Raw genomic sequence first — 21,270 nt, forward strand, 5'->3', positions numbered from 1 at the left:
AGCCTGAGCAGGAGGCGAGGCCCTCATGCTTCTCTAGATAAGCCTAGGAGAGACCTCTGTGCTAGCAGCATCCCCTTCCCTTGAGAAGGGGGCCCATCCAGTGGGACGTCATCATGGGAGGAGGCTCCTCCTTGTGCCAACCAAAAGTCCTTCACTGTTAATTTAAGCCCATTCTGAACTCTTGTTCTGTGCTCGAGATTTTTGCAAATGATCAATATGCCTTTAATTAAACTGTTTCAAGATGATGATGTGGTCACTTTAGTCACTTTTTTTGATTTTTAAATGTGAACAAGCTTAAAGATGTCTGTGCCGGCTGTCACGTGGGCACTTGGGGGGCTGGTGGATCCTCTGAACTTCCCAGGCCAGGGGACTAGCCCTCCAGGGGCCAGGCCTCTTTGTCCTGGGCCACTCAGGATGTCCAGCCCCTCTCTCAAGGGCTGTCACCTTGACTGGACACACACCCTGGGAGGGGCACATATGTAGGTCGAATGAAGGCCATTTTGCATGTAATTTGCATGACATTCTGGGGTGGGGCACTTAGATCAGATGTCCTCTCTCTTCAGGCCCGCCAGTCGGAAAAACAGAAAAACGCAATCTGGCTCAGTCTTGCCCTAAATGTCCACCTCCCTGGCATATGGTAAGCATTCAATAAATGCTTGTTGGATGAAAGGTGATAACATCTCTCTGCTAGAAATAACACACAGGAGATGACCCAGAGAGAAGAGTTTAGTTAGTGAGTCTCCCTAGCACAGCACTGCAATCCCAAGAGGCAATAAAGCCCAGCGCGGCGTGTGACGCTCGTTCCCCACGCTGGCAGTGGAAGAAAAGTGGCTTTCCCAGAGGTGCCCCTGGAGGTGATCTCAGAACAAGGGCGCTGCCCAGGCTTTTTGGGTTTTGGAGATTCCAGCCACTGAGGCCGAGCAAAGAGCTTTTTACTCAAGGCAAGAGGCAAAGGTTGGCGCCCAGCCTTCTCTCCCAGTAGGACTCCTCTCATCTGACATGAGTGCAGTTCTGTCCGTTTGAGTCTAAGCAGAAGAACGCTACACTGAGGTTGGCCCCATGGAACCCTGGCGGTGGCCCAGTCCAGCACTCACAGAATGAGGACTGATGTGGCCGAGGCTCCTGCGTGGAGATGGGTCAGCGATGGGGGGTGGAGGGTGGGCTTGGACTCTGTGCAGGTAAAATGCCCCCACTCCCAAACTTCCTTCCTGGAGCTGCCAATCTCAGAAAACAGAATTGGTTTTGGGGCTAGTGGGTACCTCTGCTTTCAGGCCGAGGTGGCCCTGAAGAAGGTAGCTTCAAACCCGAAGTGCAAGGACACTTCTCAGGGCCATGTGGTTTTTGCACACACCTCTGACTCAGGCCCTGACCTCAGCACGGACTGCTGCTGACTGTGGTCACAGAGTGACCAGAGAACTGTCTTCTCTTATTCTAACTGCTGTTTCCTTGGACCTGAGATGCGGGCACTGCGTTCCTCGCCAGCGTGTAGTCTCTTTGGTATACAACCCACCATACTGGCACTGGGGCTGCCTTCTGATGGGTGAGGAAAGCAAACAGGGGGCCCCCTAGGGTGAAAACAGCTCTCTCCCAAACACTGAGTGTCCACTCCCTGCCCAGACTACGAGTTAATTGGCTTTAGAGCCGACTTGTGCTCCTTACACTGTGATTAATAAATATTAAAGCTGATATAGACCATGAAAATAAGCCTGCAGCCTGGGCGTGCCTTTCTGGTTGCTCCGTCAATGCCAGAGAACTGTGATGGCCCCTAATGGGGCACATGAGCTCTGAGCAGCGGCTAGGATAGAGGTAGCTTTGTGAACACTGACCCCTCTGGGCAATTAGCCCCAGAACCTGGGGGGGCCAGCAGCTGTAGCCAGAGGGTCTCTCTGACAGGGTCAGTGGGCCTTCTGCCCCAGGATGCCGCCCAAGAACTAGGCTGCTGCTTGGTTCTCCCTTGTTTTCCCATGTTCACCCAGCCCCCCTTTCTCAGTGTCCTAGGGCTGCACCTCCAAAGTCTGACTTTCTTCCCCACTGAATTGGGGCTGAAGGCCCCTTTGAGCCAGGACTCATGCTCTGCTGCCCTGAACCGGGGAGAGGGCCCCTAAAGCGGCACTCTTGCAGGGCAGCTCTGCCTTAGTGCCTAAACCCTCCACCCAGTTTGGTGCCAGTGATGTGATACTGGGGAAAGGGGCCAAAGAGAAGAAGAAAGGCTTAGGCTTTGTTATACCAAACTGGGACATGAACCCTTCTGTTCTTAAATTGGGACACATACACTTCTGTTGGGCTTTGTGCAGAAGATGCTACTTCAGCAACAACTGGGATGGGGTCTAAGAGCCCCAGAACCCCAGTTCAGACCTTCATTAATGGCCATAGACACCCCAGACTATAAATGGGGTGACCCAGGGCCCAGGCTTATCCTGGTAGTGTGTGGAGTGTGACTGTCTGTCTTCAGGTTCACCAATCTGTAGGCTCTGCCAACCACCCATCCTTTCAGAGAAACAAGAAGGATGCCATCTTGGAAAAGCTGGCCTAAAGCACACAGGCAGGGTTTCTGGTCAGCTCTGGGCCCATGTGGACGGTTAGATTCCCTCCAGGAGGGACAGTCAAATTAGGTTCTCACGGGGGAGGGTATGTAGCTCTAAATAGGTATTTCCCTCAGCCCCGCCTGTAAGTGGGTGGATTTGTGAACGAGACACATGCCTGGCCACAAGGCAGAATGATTCTAAGCTGTAAGGATTCTCGTGTCTTTGAAATGGGTGCTAAGTTTTGGCACCGCTCTCGTAACTCAGGCTCATTTCTGACCTGGGCATGTTCCGTACATGTCAGTAGCCTAGTATTAAGGTCCTCTCTCAAATCAATCCTTACCCTTGAAGGCAGCTGTGGCAGCCATGCCTTTCCACTGATTCAGCAGCAGGTGGATGCCCTCTCCAGGCTGGTCTCTCCTGATGATGGTGTCCCACCCCAGCTCCCCCAAGGTCAGCCTCTACTCTGTCCTTCCATTGTGACATCATGGTCTTAGTTCTCAAAAGCCAGATCCAGGGCCCTAACCTTCCCAAGAGAAGGCAGGCATCCCAAGGGAAGTCAAAGGCAAGCTCTTTTCTGTCCCTGGGCTGCCCTGCTCAGAGCTTCCTTTGTTGGGCAGAGGCTGTGAAAGGTGAGAAGGCCTCCCAGTCTCGGAAGATGGTTCCTGATGACCCCTCTCAGGGCAGACTCTTCTGAGATGAACTCAGAGAAAGTCCCTCATCTCCCTCTGCCCTCCCACCCACCCTAGACCAGGCCCAACAGAGGGGGGGTCATCGGGGATGGCAATGCCAAGTGAGTGGCCTGAGAGGAGTGTCAGGGGATACAGGGGGAGTGTGTCATACCCATGAGCCCCTTTAGCCAAAACTCAGGATGAAGGTTGACGGGACCATCTCGTGTTTGGTGTTCTCCCCGCAGCAGCAGTTACTCATCTATCACCTCCACAGAGTCCTCATTCTTCGTCTCCTCCGACTGCTCCTCCGTTGTTTCAGTGTTGTTGATGTCTGACAGCGATGCCACCTGCCGCACCAAGTCCCTGTCATTGGGGGGCTCTGGTTGGCATGGTCTGGAGAAAGGGTTGAACCAGTTCAGGGAAAAGTTCCCACCAAAGGTCTCTTTGACTGTCTTCCAGCTACCCGTGCGCTCCCTGGGCTGATGCTTCCGTTTGAGGCGCTCGATGCCCTGGAGGAAAAAGTGGATAGAAGGGGTCAGCATGGATGGTACTGTGCACCCTCACGCATGCACCCCCAGCCCTGGCATGGCATAGCATGAGGCCCAGGGGTTGGCTAAGACGGGGCCTGGGGCACGTGTGGGGAGCGGCATGGAGGAGTGGCAAGCAGGACCTTCCTGGGGAACTGGCCTGTTTCCCACCCACCACTTAGTTCTCCCCTCATCTCCTTCCACAGGCATGAAGGTCTGCCCAGCCTTGATAAGGCCAACTGCTGGGCAGGGGCCCGGCTGCCAGTGGCCAAGGGCAAAAGAGTAATATCCTAGGCCTCTTCTGGCATGAGCTGGGCTACCCATACACCGATACCACTAAAAACAGTGACTCCCCTAAATGTTCTGGGCCATTCCCCCCATGGCAGGTGCAGCAGACAGTATGAAGGTGGATGACAGGGTGATGGGAGGAGCACAGGATATAAACGTGAGGTGAGGAAGCAGAGGCGTGGACGGTGAGCATAACATGCAGTGGGCAGCTGGGGGTGCACAGGGTCGTCATGGGTGGTGAGGGCTGGCATCAGGCCTGGTCATGCAGGAGATGATCCCTGCAGCCTTTCCCACGATGCCCACTCACCTGCCTCTGGGTGTCAGCTGGACTCACTCGCCAGGTCAGAGAGGGAGGATGTTGGGGTAGAGGGAGAAGCCCAAAGGAGTTAGAAGCATAGCTAGGCCAGCTCTCCAAGCCCACGACACCCTCCAGAGGCTTTTGACCCCCTGTGGGGCCTCCACCTTCTCCATCTCTTCTGGAAGCCAAGGGGATTTGCTGTGGGTTTGCCAGGAATGGGTATTGCTCATTCATGCGACTCAAGACCACCTTGGAAAGATCTCTGTGTACCCAATTCTAGGTTTTCTGCTCTTTTCCACAGAAGAGCCTCACATAATTGGTGTAATCCTTTGTTATGCAGAATGAGAAACTGAGGTGCACACACAGACTGAGATCTGATTATACTCTGGGCCAATTCTTCTCCAGCACTCTCGGAGATTTAAGTTTCTTGACTTTTACAAAAATTGCAGGTTTAAAGAATCTCATCTCATCTGGGGACCATGGTTTTGTGGGACATCTAGGTCACTTGGAATAACAAAATTTATTAAGAAAACGTTCCGCATCTCACTTTGGTGAGTGGGGCATCTGAGGTCTTAAAAGCTTGTGAGCAGCCATCTAAGATACATCAATTGGTCCCAACTCACTTGGAGCAAAGGAGAATGAAGAACATCAAAAACACAAGGAAAATATTAGCCTAAGAGACAAAAGGGCCACATAGAAAACAAAGAGAAAAAAAAAAGACAAAACAACAACAAACAAACAAACAAAAAAAAGAATCTCATCTCAGAGTGTCTCCTCATAAGATACTTATTAATTACAAAGGGGAAAATAGTAACTCTATAATGGAGGAACCTTGCAGATGCCACCTAAATTAACATCAATAATGAGATGTATCAGCATCACGTGCCTCTTTGATATGGTGCATTGAGGAGGACACAACATCACTTCAGTGGTGTTTTTGCCAAAAGTGCGCAACCTCAATCTAATCATGAGAAAACATCAGACAAACTCAAATTGAAAGATCGTCTATAGAGTATCTGGCCTATGATCTTCAAAAAGGTCATGTCTGATGAAAATATTTTGAATCTAGACAGGCGATGGTTGTGCAACACTCTGAATGTACTAAATGTCACTGAATTGTACACTTTAAAATGGTTAATTTTATGTTATATGAATTTCACTTCAATTAAAAAAAAACAAGGGTCAAGGTCCCGAAAGACAAAGACTGAGGAACTGGCATGGATTAAAGAAGACTGAGGAAACATGATAAATGATGCAAGGCGAGATTCTGGAACAGGAAAAGGACAATTGGAGAAATTTAAATAGGTATGTAGATTAGTTAATGGTATTGTATCAATATTAATTTCTTGGTTTTAATTTTTGTATTATGGTTATACGTTTACATTTGGAGAAACTGAAGTGTATATGGAAACTCTTTGTACTATTTTTGCCACTTTTTTAAAGTCTGAAAGTATTTCAGAATAAAAAGTGAAAAGATAAAAAATCTGAGACAATGATTTCTGCAATATAAACTTGAACACTGAATTATAACAATGAAAAGCTGGAAACAACCAAAATGTCCAGTAATGATGGCTTACTAAATTATTCTACAAAGCAGAATACTATGCAGCTATTAAAATAGCTGTTTTTAAAGAATTTTACATGACACTAGAAAATCCTCTCTACGTGGTTTAAAGGAGAAAAAAACCCAAAAGTTTCACATAACATCATCATGGGACCCGTGGTTATCTTCAGGGACGGGGTTTTAGGTGATTTGCATTTACTTCTGTAGACTTTCGACAAGTTCCAAGTTTCCTACAATGAGCAGGTGTTAACTTCTATTATCAGAAAAAGTTCTTTCAGAAAATGGACATGGTTGACACAAGTCTTGAGGGAGCCTCATATAGGACCTGGGCATGGAGGCTGAGCTCCCAGCTGGCTTCTTGCCGGGCTTCCCTTCTTAGCAGAAGCAGCAATGGCCAACTGAGGTGTTCTTGCATTCCCCTCCTGGGTGACCAGCTGCAGCCTGTCAAGAGGGGCACTTTAACCTTGATGGTTAACCTTGATGGCAGGGGAGGTAGATGTCAACATGTGGCCAGTTCCTACAGAGGGGACACCCAGAAGGGGCTGCTTGGCTATTTATACACTGACTTGGGCTCATTCAAAGCCATGACGGTGGGTCCTCATGGCCACCCTGTGAAGAGGTGGGTGTTAGTATTGACCCTTGGCAGATGGGGAAACAAAGGTTCTGGGAGGCCATGACAGTCCGACTGGTCATGCATCAGAACTGGGAGTAGAACCGGTGCCTTCTCTCTGCATTTCCAATTCTGCAGCAAATCCCAACTCTGCCCATACTGCTCTCAAAGCAGAGAAAATCTGTAGAAGGGAATGAAGCAAAAGAACCCACAGGATTACTATTTTCCACTAGGGTGGCATGTTCCAAGAAGAGGACTCTCAGATTACACTCAATCTCAATAAGCTTATAAAAATTTTCAAGATAGAACCTGGGGCTATCCACAGTTAAGTGGACAAGTGTGTTCAAGGAGTGTCAACTCTGAGTCTGGAAAGAAGAAAATATTCCAAAGGAATCTTATACAAAGGTCTGAGCGTCTGGATTCTCATGTTCAGGGGCTGCCAGTGGGGCTTCTTTTTGTTGGTAGGAATCAATTTCGAGTTTTGTGTGGATTGAAAGGTGTCCTGAAGGCAAAGGTAAACTCAAGGTTTGCAGAGGCAGCAGTGATACCCACTTCAGGCTCAAGAGAGCAAGAATGGTTGATTCTTGGTGAGGTGGCAACAGCTTAAATCTGTACCTCTTGCGTGGGGTGTGTGACTTGGGCCTTTTGGGCCTCTTCCGCCTGGGTGACACAAGAGCTGTGATCTGTGAATGAACCCACCAACGCCTCAAATGAATGCACCAGGACTAAGGCTTCCGAGGGAGGCAGAGACCCAAACAGATGCTCTGCGTGGGCTCAGCTGAGACCTCCCAGAGCAAGAGCAGGCTGTCCCCCTTCGTCCTACCTCATCAGAAGTCAGAGCCTCATGCTGCAGCCCTGCAAACAGGCCCTTGTTGTACCTGGCCAGACAAGGCAGTCCCTTTTAATCAGTGGCTTCACACTTTTTTTTATAACAGCCCACAATAGGAAGTAATTTCCTGTTGCAACCTAGTGCATGTGTGTGTGAATGTGCACATTTCATGAAATAATGCTTTACCTGCAATGTGTAATGATTTTTTTTAAAATTTATTTTAAAAAATGCTGGTTGCAAACCAATAAATTGATTTTACAGATCATGAACAGTTGTGACCCGTGGTTTGAGAAGCACAGCTCTGGATAACAAGAGTTAACATTTACAGAAGCCCTACCACGTGCCAGACACTGTACTAACATTTACATCCATTTATCTTGATTATTCCTCACATCAACCTTGTGATTTAGATGATCATCCCAATTTTACAGCTGAGAAAGCTGAGGCTTAGGGAAGTTAATGCCCAAGGTCACACAGGCGGTAAGTAGCCGAGCAGGGCCCACACGCTTAACCACCAGACTATGCTAGCTCACTTGCAGAAATCAGGGCATCTTTTATATCTGCATTAGAGCACGTCCCTTCCCCAGAAGGTTTTTGGCAAACACGACTCTGCGATGCTTTTCATTATTACCTGGATCAGCTTCAATGGCTCCTTGTGTGAGTGTGCGACGTGGAGAGGGGTCCCCTGGGGCCCCCCTTTGCTATGCTAGGGTATGTATACTGTTCAAGCCATCAATGATTTTTTTCTTGGAGGAGAGAGTAGGGAAATGAAGGCTTCAGTCTGTGACAGTAGGCCGGTCAGCGGTTTACTTCCGTTTCACTATAAATTCTTTAATCATGTTTGAGGTGATTCTTGGGGTCTGATAAGTATTGAAAGATACCAGAAAAGGCCATGTGGGTGCTGAGGCCCACAGAGAGGAGCCGAGGGCCAGGACATGCTCATGTGTTTGCGCTGACAAAACGCCCCTGGGTCCAGGTTACTCAGTGGCCGTCTTCCCACCTGGAGGCCTTCGGCCCCACCTTTTCCCACTTCCTTTGGGATGGTTCTTCACCCAGTGAGCACGTGGGTCCAGAAACGGGTCAGACAGATGAGATGCACAGGAAGGAGTGCTGAGCAGACAAATAATCAGGCTCCCCTTCAAACAGACTTCCTCATTTTCTCAGCCTTCATTTACTGGGGACGCTGTGGGCTATGAGGGGAAGGGCCCTGTGGCTTATCTAGTGGTGGGAACACTGGCCAGCCTCACAATCGCACACTCACTCAGCACCACGCTGTGCCCGGTACACACGACCATCAGCAGGCACCAGGGATCACCTGTAGGCAACTCCTGCAATCCCCAAGTGGATTCTCAAACTTGAGTGTGCATCAGAATCCCCTGGAGGGCTGTAAAAATACAGATTGCTGGGCCCCACTCTGAGTTTCTGATTCTGTAGGTCGCTGGTGGGGCCAGAGAATGTGCATTTCCGACAAGTTCCCAGGTGATGCTGATGCTGCTGGTCTGGGAACCTCACCTCACGATCCTCTGGCTCAGTATTCTTTCCAACCATGACTACAGGGTCCTTGAGAGGGATTCTAGCAAAATCTTCTTCTCTTCACATTTCTTTGATGTTTAAGGGTCCTGTCTAGGTTGGGGCCCCTTGCCTCTACTGGCTAGCTCCTCCTTTAAACCGATGCACTGCAAGCTTTGAGATGAGAGAAAGCTAAAACCCGTTAACCTGGATGGAAGGGCACAGCCTGGCCTCCCGAAGAGAGAGGTTTCTGTCTGAGGGGTTTAGTAAGTGTCTGTTAATTTGCCTTATCTGAAACATTTCTGTTTTGCATCAGGATGGCAGATTTTAATTAACTGGCCTAATCAGAATGAGCAAAAAGGTGGTAATACAAAGTGCCTTGCTTTGGGCTCTTCTAAGAAGGAAGTGTTACAAAGATGAAATGGAAAGACTAAAGGAGACTTAGCACATGCATTTCTATCCAAATTCACTCTGTGCTGGATGTCACTGTGCCCGTGCAAATACTCATAGATTTGTTTGGACCTGAGCATTTTGCATGTCCTGTCTGGTTGCTGTAACACCGAGCTGAAGTTCACAGGCAGAGAGGAATCTGGGGATCACCTAATCCGCACGCTACATCACCTTCCTCTTCACTTTTCACCTCCACTCCCCAGACCCATGCTCTGGAAGCCTGTGGCTGCTACTAGTTCATTTTCACAGGAGGGTCCCATTCGCTGCTGTCAGAACTCAAGTGCCAAAGCAAAAAGCTGGGGCTGCCTTTGTGTAGAGAGATGTCATCTTTCATTAACCTGTTACCGTCGAGTTGATTCCGGCTCATAGCGACCCTACAGGAAAGAGAAGACATGCCTCGTAGGGTTTCCAAGAAGCGGCTGGTGGACTTGAACTGCCAAGCTTTTGGTTAGCAGCTGTAGCTCTTAACCACTGCCCCATCAGGAATGTCATCTTTCATTAGACGTCTGGAAATACTGAGGAGAGCTCACGGACCCCTCCATCTTTCTATGTGGCCGCCAGTCTGGGAACCAATCGCTATGCTGCAAACGACAGCCATGTTCATCATCGTGCTCTTGGCAAAATGTGATCAGTCTCAAGGAAAATGAAATAGGAAAGACACAGGGAACCCTGGGTTATTTCTCTCTTCGATGAGTGCAGCATTTCATTCTGGCTTGAGATCTGGAGAACAGTCATTCTTTCCAGCCAAAAGGCACGTAAAAACCCAGAGGTAGAATCGTACAGGATGTCCAAAGGAGCCTTTCTCTCTGGGAAAGACAGACATAGTATGCTCAGGTCTAAATGATGAGTTTCTATTTTTAGGACTCAAAAAAAAAAAGGTTCAGTATATTTTCAGCACTATTTACTGTATTCCTTAAAAATTCCACAGAGAAAAGAACCAACCAGGGTCACTTAAAAAAAAAATGCCCTGAAGATGGAGTATTTCGAGTGCATTCAAATACTTAAAAAAATCTTTCCTGGGCCCCAGTCTGCCTTTCTCAGCAGGAGGACCAGAGCTGCAGCGGTGCCTACCGAGGGATCACCCGTGAGGGGCGGGAGCAGGGCCAGAGCCTTCCAAACCGCTCTGGAGTCTCCAACACACCACACTTCTCTGATACACCTAAGCAGACTGCAAATTTAAAAAAAAAGTCATGTGGAGAACAAATGCTACAAACTAGATCTAAAAATAGCATTTTTAAAAAACTTCGGCTCTCAGGCTTGACTTCAGCATAAATAACACGGTAGAGGCAAGTAAAGGTTCTTTGGTTAAACATCTGAGGGGTGACTTCCTCAGCTTCACAAAGCAATGCGTCAGAATTGCGCGTGGATGACTTCTGTGATTTCCTCTGGCTGGACTGCTTTTTGTTATGTGGTCAGAGGAAGAAGGGTCTCCTCTCCAACCAGATGCGAAGAGCAAACTCAGCCGGCAGATGACTTTTTCTGTAGCAACTGAGAAACCAGCAACACAAGAGAAGCAATTTCGGTGGCAGAAAGTCAAAGGAGAGGGGCCTGGTGGGGCAAGCTTGTTCAAAAGACAGGGATGAACGTTCTTTACAAACAACAACAACAAAACCTCACTAAGAGAGGGAGCATCAGTGTAGTTTAAAAATAACAGAACCAACAGAAAACTCATCGACGGTGGACAATCTGCTCGCCCCTCAGCATCACACTGCCAGAGAGCAGAGCTAGATCTGAACAGGTTTTGGAAAAGTTTTATTGTATTTTGTGTCCATGTGGAAGCACTGACAGAAATTGAAAAGATGCAGCATATTCCACTTACTTTTCTGAAAACAAAACAAAACAAAACAAAAAAAACAAAAAACACATGGCTAGGTCAACTTTCTTCCTACCCAAAGACTGGATTTACTAAACCTTAGCTCCCACCCCTACCCCAAACAAAAGCTGAAAAAGGTTTGTGGCAACTGCTTTAAAAATCAAATCCAAGTATAAGAATTCACAGATGGTCAGTATTCAGATTCCTGTCATTTTTACATAGGAAGGGTACTCCCACCTACTCTTACTATCTAACCCCAGCTGTTCACCACCTCTTTCAAATGAGACTAAACACAAGCCCCTCCCAAATGGAAAACGCTACTCCAGCCTTGGCGCCATCACGTGCCCCCACATGATGGTCGGCGACAGGCAGGCACGCGCGCCAGCCCCACAGCAGCCTCCCAGGTTAAAAGAAATGTGTACACGAGTATGTGCACATTTATGGATCTCAAGTATCAGAAAGTGAACCCACTTTAGAGATTTACAGAACTAGGAAGAAGGGGTCGACCTTCCTGACGGCGAGGTTGTGGCTGGTGTGGCGCCCGTTTCGTCCCGTCAGCATTATCACTGCTGAACTGGCATCTTGCTGAGCAAGGGGAGGTAAGAGAGTAAGCAGCTGTAGCAAAGGACAATGTAGCTTGCCTGAAATGGCGTAATTTTTTGATGGTGTAAGGCATCTGAAACTGGAAAAATTTCTTTCCTTCACAGTTTTCCAAACAATCAGAGGGAATATATTTGCTGATCCAGAATACAAATTAAGACCCCTTTAATCTTTGCCCCACATCCCACCCCCCACCCCCAATCATTCTACACACCCCAAGCCCACAAGGTACAAGGCAGGCAATTGATTTCACGGATTAAGGAGGCAAACCGTGTCCACTCGGGGGTGAGGCTGCTTGTCAAGGCCCTTCTGAAGTCTCCAGCCCTGATGCTGCCCTGCTCAGGCCTCAAGGGGTTAAGTGTCCGTCTTCGTTGAGATTTAAATTCCCATCTGGGGAGCCTGCCGCTGCCTTCTGGGCAGGGGGATGTCACAGGCCCTCCTGGCTCTCCTACAGGTCCCCAACCAGGCATCCGGGGCCGGTCCCTCCACCACCAGCGTCACTCACGTCTCACTCGGTTAGTAGAGGTGGGCACAGCCCCGGAGACAGCACCCCTCCACGTTAGTCACGCCAGACAGACAGTAGAGAGGAAACCAGAGGCCAGAGAAGTAATTTTAAAAAGGAACAAGAGCAGCTTCAGTCACCAAAAAAATAGAGAGGATGATCTTTTAAAAATAAAACAGGGACTTTTTTTTTTTTTTTCTCTGCAATGCTCAGCCATTTTACTGCATTAAAAAAAGAAAAGTTTGAGAGTAGTTGCTTTCTCGGTTTAAACGTTCATGAGAACGGGCCGGACGGTAGTGCTGTGATGTGGTTTGTGTCTGAGTGGCAATGCTGGTCAGGGTCCTTCAGACCACATACTGGTACGGGTCTGCCTTCCCTTGGTCTGGCGTGGCAAAGGGGCTGGCCCAGCCTAAGGAGAAGGGGTGGCCAAAAACGGCTTTCATGTTCATCCATTTTGTTTTTTTAGCCCATCTTCTCTCTTCCTTTTTCAATTGTTCTATTCCCTGAAAACAAGAACAATCATACTTTCAGTCAAGCACTTTTCTGCTGTGGTGTTTTTTGGGGAGGGAGGTCCATCAGCTTGAGGTAAATGTGTAAATGCCTCCTTTTTCAAGCGACCTTTAAAGCTATCTAAATAAGACTTTTTCTTCTCTTTTTAATTAAAAAAAGTTATTTTAAGAAATAACTTTTCTTTGGTGGGCATATGTTTACAAGTCCCTCAGAGAAGGGAGGAAAAAAGAAGCAAAGTCAGCAGGTGCCTCAGCCATTGTTCCTATGACTCTGATCTGGTGTGTCTGAGGTAAGGAGCACTTCTACACAGACTCGGTCCTCACTGGGGTTCTACACAGGTGCTCCTGGCCTGGTGTTGGGTGGTGTGCGCCGAGGGAGGGCTGTGAAGGCTTTGGTGTGCGCGAGAAGCCTTCTTAGCGGGTGAGGAGCTTACAATCATGTACCTGAGAGGTTCAGAGGAAGTTTGAAGCTACCATGACCACTTTGCAGACAAAAAAAAAAAAAGAACAAATCAAATAACTGCTCTGACGCCATTAGTCCTGCCAGTCGGGAGAGTGGAACTGGAGAGACACCAACTGAGAAGGTGGAACAGGGCGAGAGACTGGGTGAGCGAGGGAAGTCACCACAGAGGAAGGAGGAGGAGCGGTTAGTATAGGTTAGAGGGCTGCAGGGACAGACCAGTCAGCCTCAGTCACGGCAAAGGTCGTCCTCATGCTCCTTTGGGGAGAAGTATGAAGGTGGCCACCACAGCAGCTGTTGCAGGGCCTGCACCTCCTCCCCGCTAAGTTCCAGAGGCAAAAGTAGGGGCTGGGGGAAAAGCTGGTCCCTCCCCGTTTCCCTTTTTCAGATGGGGCCTGTCTGCTGTGGTCTCTGGTAAGGTGGGGGCCTGGGGCTGCCGAGGCCTCCCCTCCAAGCCAGGGCTTCGAACCAGTTTGTTCTGGTTTGAACCCCTGCTGAGAATTTGCATTTCTACCCCAGATATACTGAATCAGAATCTACATTTTAAACAAGATTCCCAGGTGATTCTTATGTATAATAAATTTTGAGAACCACTGCTCTACTGGTGGTTCTCAGAACTGGTCTCTTACCAGCAGTATTAGCATCGCCTGGGAACTTGTTAGAAATGTAAATTCTCAGCAGGAATCTGAACCGGAAGGAACCAGATGGAAGCCCTGCTCAAAGCAGTTCCCCCGAGAAGCAGAGATGGGGCCTGGGGCGGGGTGGGGGGACATCCAGTTTGAGTCTTTCTTCAGAGCCTGGGGACCTGGGAGGATACAGGTCAAGGGGTGGATGGCCTTTCCCAGGAGCTGCCAGCCCTTCCTTCCTTTCCAACACAATTCCCTTTAGGAATGGTCTTAAGGGGGAAGAACAACTAGGACCAGGGCTGTTAGAGTTTTCCTTCTGGCTCCCCCAGACCATGGCCTAGGTGGCCTGGCAGCATCCCAACAGTGGGTGGGACCAGGCAGGGTCACTTTAGGGTCCTTGCAGGTCGTACGTAGAGAAGTTGGTCACATTTACTGCTCAGATAAATGGCTGGATCTATACCAGTGGCTCTATTTTCACAGAAACTCTTATGCAGTGACATTATTTCTTAGAAAAAAGTTGCTGAGAGTCCTCCAACCCTCTAAACTGTTGGGAGTCCCCACAGATTCAGACGGTGGGCAGTGGGGCAGCGCTGTCCCTTCTCTTCTCTGCTTTTGGTAGGGGGCAGGGGTAAGGTCTCAGCAGCCTGTGGTAACAGCTTTTCCCTCCTATGAACCTCCATCTAGGCTGACTACCCAACATGCCCCAAAGCTCCACCCAGGGTCCCAAGACCACTGCTGAGAGCTGCCAGCCTGAGGGGGACCTCAGAAAGCAGCCAGAAGCAATGCAAGGATGGAATTATGCCGCCATTCCTCCCACCCAGAGCTAAGAGCTGCCCCATCCTCCCGAGGCCCCTTATCTGGACCCCAAAGCCAAAAAGGAATAGATGCCTACATCATTGCCATGGATTGGCCACCTCAAGGCTTTTGGACACCTCAGGAAGGAGGGGGTGGGGGCGTGGCAGAGGTGGCAGGGGAGCAGGCTCCAGCCCAGCCCGGCCAGCAGCTTCAAGGCTCCTGAGAGGGAGCAGCAGGTAGGGTAAGAGGGTGCAGGTGGGGATGGGGAGAAGGCACCAGACAAGGCCCAGAGCTGCCAAGCACAGATGACCCAGAGGCCAGGCAAGAGCTTGCTGCTCACTGCTCTGGGGGGCTCACGGCTCCCGTCACCTCACACTGCCCTCAGGTGCTAGTCATGAAGTCACCTCCTCTGGGAAGGTGCCCCCGCCTGTCCCAGCAAGGTGAGGGCACCCTTTGCAGGCCACTCTATCTCTAGGCTGTGATTTCCAGAAGGAAAGAGGCCCCCAGCGCCTACTGAGTGCCTGGCCATGTGTGGCATGCAGGAAAGAACCGTCATAGGAGGACGGCTGGAATCGAGGCGAAGGGACCTTCCAGCAGGCAGCTGGGCCCTGTTCCTGATGTGATCTGTTGTGCCTGCTCCAAGAGTGGGGGACGCATGCGTGTGAAGAAGATCTAAGGGCTGCTGCAAGTGCATGATGTGAGCCTGCCCCCCGGGGCTTGTCTACTGGGCTCTGAGGTCTGGCCTGCAGGCCGGTTTCTTCCCCAGCCCCAGGTGCAGAGGTGGTGGGGCGTGCTCCTGCTTACCGTCTCATCCGTGCAGATTGAGTGCACCTGTGTCCCAAACATCACTGACGTGAATATGAGAAAGAGCAGCCCCTCAAAGCACAGCAGGATGAGAAGGATCACCGTGGTGGGTGGAGAGAAGGAGCTGCACTCTGAAAAAGAAGGACACACGGGCTCGGGCCACCAGCCACCACCCACTGTCCATCCCCATCGCCCCCTGGGCCCAGGCTCCCAGCCCTGCCAGGGTGCCCACTCTGCCTCCAGCCCTGCAGGACTGCTCGGCTCCTCATGGTGCCACGTATCTCTGCTCCACACCTGGCTCCTTTTACCCTGGGCCTGGCTGCAATAGCACTCCCTCCAGGAAGCCCTCCTCGACTAGGCCAGTCTTTCCCAGGGCTTCCCCTTCCCCCACTCATCAGTCGTGGCTCACTGGCTCTTTTCCCTGCCACAGTGTGATGTGTGCATCTGATGTCAAGCACAGTGCTTGGCACACGGAAGGAGTCTGCAATGACTGAACTGAGGTGTGAAGAAGGCCTGACAACACCCCAGGGAGACTCGTCTCTCCTCAGAAAGAGCAACGCAGGCTGCACAGGTGGAGAGGCCACCAGTTTCTGGGTACTCCTGCTACCCCTTCTGTACCTCCCTCTGCTCATGGATGAGAGGAAAGGGCAGGTCTGGAGGACCACTCAGTGGCTCTAGGGTTCAAAGTTCAGCAGAGGGCAGTTAACCACCAGGGCTCAGCCCTGACCCGGGGGCCACATAATCTCCAGAAGCTTCTGTAGCCCTGGGATAGTCAGTCCCAAGGGCTGAAGGCCAACTGAAAAGTAAGCCCACAGTAGGTGCCTTCTCTCTCCTGCCCCCACCCAAGAGCCCTTCTGACTACCCAAGCCCCCCAACCTGAGGTTTGATCTGAAGCAGGTCCTTGCCCCTACCTGGGCCTCCACTCCCTCTACTGTGACACAGTGAGGTCTGACTAGATGTGTGGCTTTGTTTTAAGTAGCAGAATCCTCTGTTGAAACAAAATATACACTGAAACTCACCCACTGAGTAGAAAGGCAGAGGCACTGTGGCGAAAGATGGTGGGTGAAGAGTGGGGAGCCCCCCTCTCACACTCTGCCATCAAGGTGGCCTCTCAGGAACCCCTGGGGAAATGTGGGCCATGTGGCCCACGGATGGCACTGGCAGCGTCCTCTATGCCTCTTGTCTGGCACTCACTGCCCAAGGACTCTCATCCCCTTGAGCACTGTTGCCTGTGCTGGTCGAGCCTGGCTGGGATTCATGTGCTCCAGAGCTCAGGCCTGTTTCCTGCTGGAGAGGTCAGATCCCGGAGGGCAGAGCTGGGCTCCCCTGGGCTTTGGGACTGCAGTGAGTAAGTGACCCTCTGAGTTGGCCTGCTGCTCCCTGCCAGGAACGTCAGGAGGAGCAAGGGAGGTCAAATCTGGGAATGGCCAGGAAGACACCGAACACTGTACGGGTAGCAGGGTAAGGAACAGCTCATCTAAAACGCTGTTATCTCCTCACGTGTCCTTTGGAACTTAGCAGAGCCTCGAGATAATTCCTCTTCTTGGCTCCTTGCTGGGCAGAGCTAGGCTGGGGTGGCCCAGCAGCCCTATTGCCAGCCCTGGGTGGCTACAGCGAGGTAGCTGCCTGCCTGGCCTCTGGGTCTGGGCGGGGTGGTGGGAAGAATTAGGGCTCTGAAATCAGGCAGACATGGAGGGGGCTCAAACCCTGGCACCAACTCCGGATCACACACTCTAAAATGCCCCCACTAATATTCTGTTTGGCTCCTGTGTCTTTCCTCCACCTTGCATTGTAATGACCTGTTTCTTTCTGGACTTACTTGAGACCTGCCTCGCTCACTACACTTCAAGCTCCATGAGGGTAGGGACTTTGTTTTGCTCACTGCTGTACACCTAGCCTTGGAACAGTACATGACAACAAAAGAATCTGGGCAAGAGGTTTGGGCTCCCTGAGCTTTCCTTTTCCCTTCTGCAAAGTAGGAACACTTGTAGCTACCTCTTGAGGAGTCGTAAGATTACATATGCAAAGCTAGGCCTAGGCACAGCACTGGCACAGAGGAGATGCCCAGTGAATGGAGGTGCCTTGCCCCCTCCTAGGGCTTCCCTGTAGCTGGGGGCCAAGCTCAGCGGCTTGGTCTCGATCCTTGTGCAGTTGCAAGCACTGTTCCCCTCCTGGGCTGGCCTCCTTGGAGTTTGGGGAGGCAGGACCAGATCCATGGAGATGTGGAACTCCCTCCCTACCCTTCTTTAAACTTTAACTCGAAGTGCCTTCATCCTGGGGGATGGCACCCTGCCCCCCATTACACAAGGTCCTATGCCTGACCAGGGCTGAGAGTGATGGTTTTAAATTTCACATACAGTCAACCCTCACGCTCCTGCTCTGGGGCCTCTCCTGTGCTTTCCAGCCTAGCTGCCACGGGAGCAGGGTGCTTTACACCCACTCCTCTGCAATCCTGACCAAGGACAATCAAGAGCAGAGCTGAGAAGACCCTGGGAGTTGGAGTCAGCCAGGCAGGGGTGAAGTCCCATCTCCAGACCCAGGTTTGGATCACAGGCCCTCTTCCTAGCTGTGTGACCTTGGGGAATTTGCTCGACTCTGAGCCCATTTTTGTCATCTGCAAAGTGGGCAGCATCTCTCCTACCCCACAGGCTTGTTGTAAGGTGGAAACAAGATACTGCTCATAAAGCCCTTTGTACCAAGCCTGGCACATAGTAAAATGGCCTTGCCAGCACCATTCCAAAGACAGAGACATTCTGCTTCACTGGCGGTCTGTGTTACTCTGCCACCTGACGATCCATGGGTGCTTTGTGATGACAAAATGTCCTTGTCAGATTCCCCTACCAAGTCGCCAAAGTCACATCTGGAGTTGAACTGGATTCTAAGGGCCTAGCAGAATGTGTGGACTTACAGAATGCTCGCCAAGGGAATGGGGAACTTGCTAGTGACCCACCCAGCTATGTAGAACAGTACAATGTACAGAAACCCACTCTCCCTTACCCTTCCAGCCACTAGCGTGAGCCCCTCTCCAGCTCGTGCCAGAAGTGCGGTATAAAAACAGGGAGACATGGGTTTCTCTCTCCTAGGTGACGTCAAGCCAGGCAGAGCTGGGGGGCAGGGACAGGTAGACTAGAACTGGGCAAGTGGAAACTATGCACACAGGCAGGAACAGCCTCGTACTGTCTAAGTGGGAGCTAAAGAGTCTACCCTTTTTCCAGTCTCAACAGTTCTAGAGAAAAACAATAGCAAGAAATTTCTTGAGAAGTCAGCACGTGCAGGAGAGGAAAACTTCTAAAAGATGCCAAAATGAGAAAGGGGACCCATCAAGGGAAACACAGTGGAAATATGTTTGTACTTAAGATCCTTGTCTCGTAGACCGTGTATGTGCGTGAAAAATCTAGCCCAGCAGGTGGCCTCTCTTATCTATACCAAAACTAACCAAACCCATTGCCAGTCGATTCTGACTCTTAGTGACCTTATTTGTTTTTTTCCCTCAGGATTTGGGCAATCTCCTGGTTAGAGTTACTCAGCATTTGCTCATTTAAATGGGATACTTTTAAAGCAGGAAGAACAGGTAGTCCCAGCTTACAATGTATTCAAGTTACAATGAACTGCACTTACGACCGTCTGTTCTTTTTTTTTTTTTGCACGTCTTATCATTAGTAATACGTACGACATACAATGTCACAGTGCGTAATTTGCTGATGTTATCATTCTCAGATGTTTATATTTAATGTTTCCAACCCCCAAAGACAAAGAAAGATCGGATTTATAAAGATACTGATGATAAAAGGCAATAATAATGAAAACTTATTAAAAAAAAAAAAGATATTCAACTTACAACAGAATCAACTTACGACGGAGTCATCGGAACGGAACCCCGTCGTAAGTTGGGGACTACTTGTATCAAAATAAGCAGTTAAAAAACAACCACCACAAAACACAAATAAGAAAACTCTATGTCCTAGCCAGAAAATTAACAATGGGATCTCTGCAAGATTGGAATAAAATGACCTCTGATTAAAGTGTTTCATTTAAAGACCCAGAAACAAAAGTTCTCCTCTCCCAGCACGGCTCCTACTCCCTGGAGCTCATCTCGTTGTATGGGGCCTGCATTCTCCTGGGCACGCTGTCCCACTCACTACCTTACCTGAGGAACTGACTTTAAGGGCCTGCTCTTTTTCAGGAGGAGAGAGTAGAGCCTCTGCTGTTTCTTCCCTGGTCATTCCATAGGCCTGCAGGAGATCTAGTAAAATGAGGTTGGCCCCTGGCACCATGAAGGGAGCAAAGTACCCACCTCCCACTTGGGCCACACCCACCATGGGGTGGGAGGGGTCCCTGGTGCATACTCACTTGTCCAATCTTCTTCAAAACAATGCAGGAAGTGGAATCCCACCATGATGAGAGCGTGCAAGGAAATGAGAGCTATGTACATCTGAAACAGGAAAGCAGTACAGACACCATTGTTGCCAGGACCTTCTGACTAGCACGCTCAGAACCTCCCACCCAGGACCATTTAAGTCATAGTTGGCTGAGGCCTGACCAGGAGGCGGAGGCCAGACAGGCATCGGGTGATCCCTCCAGCCCTGGGGCCTGTGGTGAGCAGCCATTCACCGGAGTGTGAGGACAACAAGGCAGCAAAGCCTGGTCACCAGGGGTGACCGGTTCCAGCCAGGCTGGGCTGCCCCCGGCTGTTCCAGGTCTGTTGCTTCTCCTCACTTGAAAAGTCAGGGTGCTGACTGCCAATGGCCCTTCCGGCTCTAACACCAAACATACTCCATTTACCTGTAGGTGATGGAGAGCTTGAGGACAGCAGCAAAGCTGCCTTCTTTAGCTACGTAGGTCCAATTCTTGGGATCGGAGCCCAGAACATAGCCCAGAACATAGCCCTTGTTTATAGCTAATCAACACGAATGAATTTTCTAAACGCTCAGGTGAAGGCTTTAGGAACAGGCACTTGTTGAGCCATGGAGATCTCTGGCAGGAAAGTGGAGATCTACACGGCCTGGCAGTACTTTGAACCGCACAAAGAACACCCTGAGCGCTGAGAACTTTCAAAGGAATCAAGTATTCCATTGTCTCAGGGAGGGAGGGGCAGAATTCGGAAGCTGACTTACTGTAAATAGGACGAAGTACTTCTGGTTGTTCTCGCCGACACAGTTATTGACCCAGGGACAGTGGTGGTCCATCTTCCGAATGCACCGCTTACAAACGCTGAAACAGCCCACAGACCAGACTCTGAGGGGTACTGTCAGGGAGTTGGAAGGCTGGGGGGCTGGCTAGGAGACCAGCGAGAGGCAGGTGGGCCCAGAGAGAAACACAGAACCTGTCTTCTCCAGTCCTATCCTCTGAAGTGGCATTCTGTGGGGCACTACCATGCTTTGCTGGTGTGTGTTGCAAGAGGCTGGCAAGGCAGGGTCAGGATCCCCAGAGTGCAGTCACTGTTTAGCATATAGCTAGGATGGAAATGACGAGGCTGAGAAAGAGGCTGTGTTCCTGAGGCAACATACGTTTAGAATTTGGTTTATGAAGAGAACAGACTGAAGAAGTAGTTTTAAAAAGCCTCACAGAGTGGGGTGGGATACAGAGAACTGCAGCTCCTAATTTCCCCCCAAAGATCAAAACCCTGAGGGCCCGACCAGGGAGGGTATGGCCCCTCCATTCTGGAGAGTCAGAGGAAGGAAAGAGAGCTCCGTCAGAGCTGGGTCAAGTGCAGGCTATCTAGGGCATCAGGAAGCCCCCCCTACAAGAATCTTCAGCTCTAAGATAACATCCACTTAACAGGAAAAAATCAGAAAAGTCATTTGAGCTTAAGCGTTGATCAGATAATCTTGTTAATTTGCATACCACTAACTTATTATCGGGGTAATTTTTGGACTGAGATGGTTTCAAGCTT

At 50.1% G+C, this 21,270-nt stretch overlaps 1 protein-coding gene across 4 annotated transcripts in view; it reads right to left on the reverse strand.

The window, feature by feature from the left end:
• Window positions 1-3,306: 3,306 nt before the first annotated feature.
• Window positions 3,307-21,270, reverse strand: part of ZDHHC3 (zinc finger DHHC-type palmitoyltransferase 3) — a 57,339-nt gene continuing 39,375 nt past the window's right edge. The window contains exons 4-8 of one of the 4 annotated variants that reach the window (XM_023726208.1): window positions 20,492-20,588; window positions 19,728-19,809; window positions 19,525-19,620; window positions 15,378-15,508; window positions 3,307-3,702 (exon numbers count right to left, since the gene is read on the reverse strand). In XM_023726208.1, the coding sequence (XP_023581976.1) occupies window positions 3,445-3,702; window positions 15,378-15,508; window positions 19,525-19,620; window positions 19,728-19,809; window positions 20,492-20,588 (664 nt within the window). In that variant the 3' untranslated portion in view covers window positions 3,307-3,444. Of the gene's footprint in view, window positions 3,703-10,993; window positions 12,687-15,377; window positions 15,509-19,524; window positions 19,621-19,727; window positions 19,810-20,491; window positions 20,589-21,270 lie in introns of those variants that run through there. The other 3 variants (XM_023726218.1, XM_023726212.1, XM_004368449.2) reach the window with 3 other exon arrangements.

Source organism: Trichechus manatus, unplaced genomic scaffold, assembly GCF_000243295.1.
Source record: "Trichechus manatus latirostris isolate Lorelei unplaced genomic scaffold, TriManLat1.0 scaffold00001, whole genome shotgun sequence".
NCBI classification, from domain to species: Eukaryota; Metazoa; Chordata; class Mammalia; order Sirenia; family Trichechidae; genus Trichechus; species Trichechus manatus.